This window comes from Didymella exigua (genome assembly GCF_010094145.1).
Source record: "Didymella exigua CBS 183.55 unplaced genomic scaffold M421scaffold_29, whole genome shotgun sequence".
NCBI classification, from domain to species: Eukaryota; Fungi; Ascomycota; class Dothideomycetes; order Pleosporales; family Didymellaceae; genus Didymella; species Didymella exigua.
In genome coordinates, this window is record NW_022984803.1 from 307,699 (window position 1) to 310,283 (window position 2,585).

Below are 2,585 nucleotides of genomic sequence, written 5' to 3' on the forward strand. Positions count from 1 at the left end.
GTGTTGCTCCTCTGGCTGGTCTCCGAGCACTCGCTGACACTGAAAAGTCTGCTGTACCTTTCTCCAACTTCAACTTCAACTTCAGCGACCCGGCCCTGAGGAAGATTGCTGTCATGTCCTGAGCATCCACAGCTCTATTGATCCGGCCCCACACGATCGTCGCGCTCATTCATCTAGGCCTCTGATCAATGCGACCTTTTAGCCATAGTATTTCAGCTTCAGAGGTATCGTTCCATTGCTCCGCCGAGCTGAAGTGGCTTTAAGCACATATGCAACGCACTGAAATGCATCACTCGAATCTCGAGCAATTTGGTGTGCCACCGGTAATCATCTGCACCCCAGAACGCCACAGTTTACATCTGCTTGAAACGAGCAGGGGTGACAGAAATTGCCCCTAGCCGATTGCCATCACTGGGCTACAATTTAATTTCGGTTGCGGGCGAAAGGACGACCAGGATTCTTACAGAGCAGTCGGCTGCACCCCACATACTCATCAATAGTGTGTTTGAGACTCATTGATTCTACCTAAAGGACGACTCGTCGCCTCGTCCCGAGATCTCTAAAATCACGAAGAGTCACTGCATAGACAGGACCAACACGCATCGACTCAAGCACATCAAGGTAACGACCAAAACCCTATATCAGTCATTATGAAGTTCACCGCTGCTGCCGCCCTCTCCGCCATTGGCCTTGCCGTTGCCAACCCAGTCGATTTCACCGAGAGGCAGAGCTGCCCTAAAGTCTACATTTTCGGTGCTCGCGAAACCACCATTTCTCAGGCCAACCCATACGGAACAGCTGGTGGCCTTGTCAACTCGGTGAAGGCCGCCTACCCCGGATCTGGCTCCGAGGGCATTGTCTACCCTGCTTGCGGTGGACAGGCGTCATGTGGAGGTATCAGCTATGACAGCTCTGCTACCCAGGGAACCGCTGCCGTCGTCGAGGCTGTCACAGCCTACAACCGGAAATGCCCCAGCACACAAATTGTCCTTATCGGATACTCTCAAGTACATTCCTCGATCGTATCATCGAATCAATTGCTAATCATGAACAGGGTGGTCAAATCATGGACAATGCGCTGTGCGGTGGTGCTGGTGCCACGCTCACTGGCAATGGCCTGGCGGCCGTCAAGGCTGCTATCTTCATGGGCGACCCACATAACCGCGCTGGCCTTCCCTACAACGTTGGCACATGCACAGCTCAGGGCGTCAGTCATCTGCAAAGTATTGACCAAAATAGGACTAACAAGCTCCGCAGTTCGCCGCCCGTCCCGCTGGCTTCCAGTGCTCACCCGCCAACACAAGCATCATCCAGTCGTACTGCGATGCTGCTGACCCATACTGCTGCGACGGCAGCGATGCCGATGCTCACCAGCAGTACGTCAACGTGTACGGCGACCGGGCTTTGGCCTTCATCAAGTCCAAGGTCACCGCTTAAGCGGCATGACGGGGCCCCGCTCGGAGTGGAGAAGCTAGATTCTCATTGTACATACTATGGTATCCGGCAAAAATAGTGTACATTGGCCAGTGCACGTCAGGGGTGTCGCCACCGGAAATTGAAGTGGGGGAAGCTCAATACAGTCTTCATTACATACAAATCTTAGTACTTTTTGTGACCACCTTAAGCATTGATAACTACCTAACAGCGTGCAGGCATAGTCTTAATAAGGCTCTGAAGGGACTCAGGGGTACAACTCCATATAACGTACCTCAAGGGCAAGCCGATCACACAGGCGAGCTGATCACTCTGCCAACACCACACTAATATTCCACCTTACAACCTAATGCCTTAATAACAACACAAATCTGAGCCCTTAAAAAAAGCTGCAAAACAGCTTGCCCTCTAGGCAGTTGAACAAGACGCGACGCTTACACTGCAACGCACTGCAGCGATATATAACGCGCCTTATACTACACTGCACAATTAATACGCTGGACAGACTGCACAAACTAACTGTGAACTAAATTCGAGGAAGCTAGACAAGACAGAGGAGGAGGTAACTGTTTAGCATAACGTAGATTATCACCGAGCCGGCCATATCACTGAACCAGCCTCTTTCTCTTAGCATAACCACCTTTTACCCCAACACAACATGCCTTAACGTACCCCACGGGCGAGCTGATCAACGGGCGAGCTGATCACTTTTGCCAGATGTGGCTGCTATGGCCAATTCTCTGCGCGCTGAGCGCAATCTAGGCCCTATTAGCGTAAATTAGCCTAGTATGTTTGTTAAGCGTCAACTAGAGCTTAAAGTAAAGTTTAATTGCAAGTACAACTACAAGCAAGCCCTCTGCAAGGATTCAGGGGTTGTGCAGGGCTAGTTTAGCCTAGTAGCTAACATTAAAGCTAAGTATAGCATCTAGGATAATAATACCTACAACTTTAATAAGACTAGCTTTATAATAGGCTAGATCTCCCTAGGAGCAGTTGTTACAGCTTTAGAGAGACAAGGAAGGCTAAAGACAGTCTAGCAAGGCAACTAGGAGTGGATAATAGTTATATAGGGCATTAATATAAAAGGATAGGCTATTCTGCCCTTTATTATCTTTAAGGCACGCCACCACCTCTCTAGCTAGTATAAGGAG

General features: G+C 49.9%; 2 protein-coding genes across 2 annotated transcripts in view; both read left to right on the plus strand.

Annotated features, from left to right (window-relative positions):
- Window positions 1–439: 439 nt before the first annotated feature.
- On the plus strand, window positions 440–1,616 carry M421DRAFT_423806 (carbohydrate esterase family 5 protein). The gene is made up of 3 exons (XM_033593576.1): window positions 440–1,007; window positions 1,055–1,207; window positions 1,258–1,616. Exons 1-3 carry the CDS (start codon window positions 651–653, stop codon window positions 1,435–1,437), a joined length of 690 nt encoding a protein of 229 aa, XP_033445741.1. The 5' UTR covers window positions 440–650; the 3' UTR covers window positions 1,438–1,616.
- A 600-nt stretch (window positions 1,617–2,216) lies between these two features.
- M421DRAFT_69998 (uncharacterized protein) overlaps window positions 2,217–2,585 on the plus strand; it is a gene marked incomplete at both ends in the record, with an annotated part of 2,210 nt that continues 1,841 nt past the window's right edge. The window contains one exon of the mRNA XM_033596665.1: window positions 2,217–2,306. Coding sequence (XP_033445742.1) covers window positions 2,217–2,306 — 90 coding nt within the window. The remainder of the gene's footprint in view (window positions 2,307–2,585) is intronic.

Excerpts from the sequence above, each read along its gene's own strand:
- M421DRAFT_423806 (XM_033593576.1), top strand. The coding sequence starts at position 651 with ATGAAGTTCACCGCTGCTGCCGCCCTCTCCGCCATTGGCCTTGCCGTT. Across the intron at positions 1,008-1,054 it reads TCCTTATCGGATACTCTCAA|GGTGGTCAAATCATGGACAA; the intron begins GTACATTCCTCG and ends AATCATGAACAG. Across the intron at positions 1,208-1,257 it reads GCACATGCACAGCTCAGGGC|TTCGCCGCCCGTCCCGCTGG; the intron begins GTCAGTCATCTG and ends CAAGCTCCGCAG.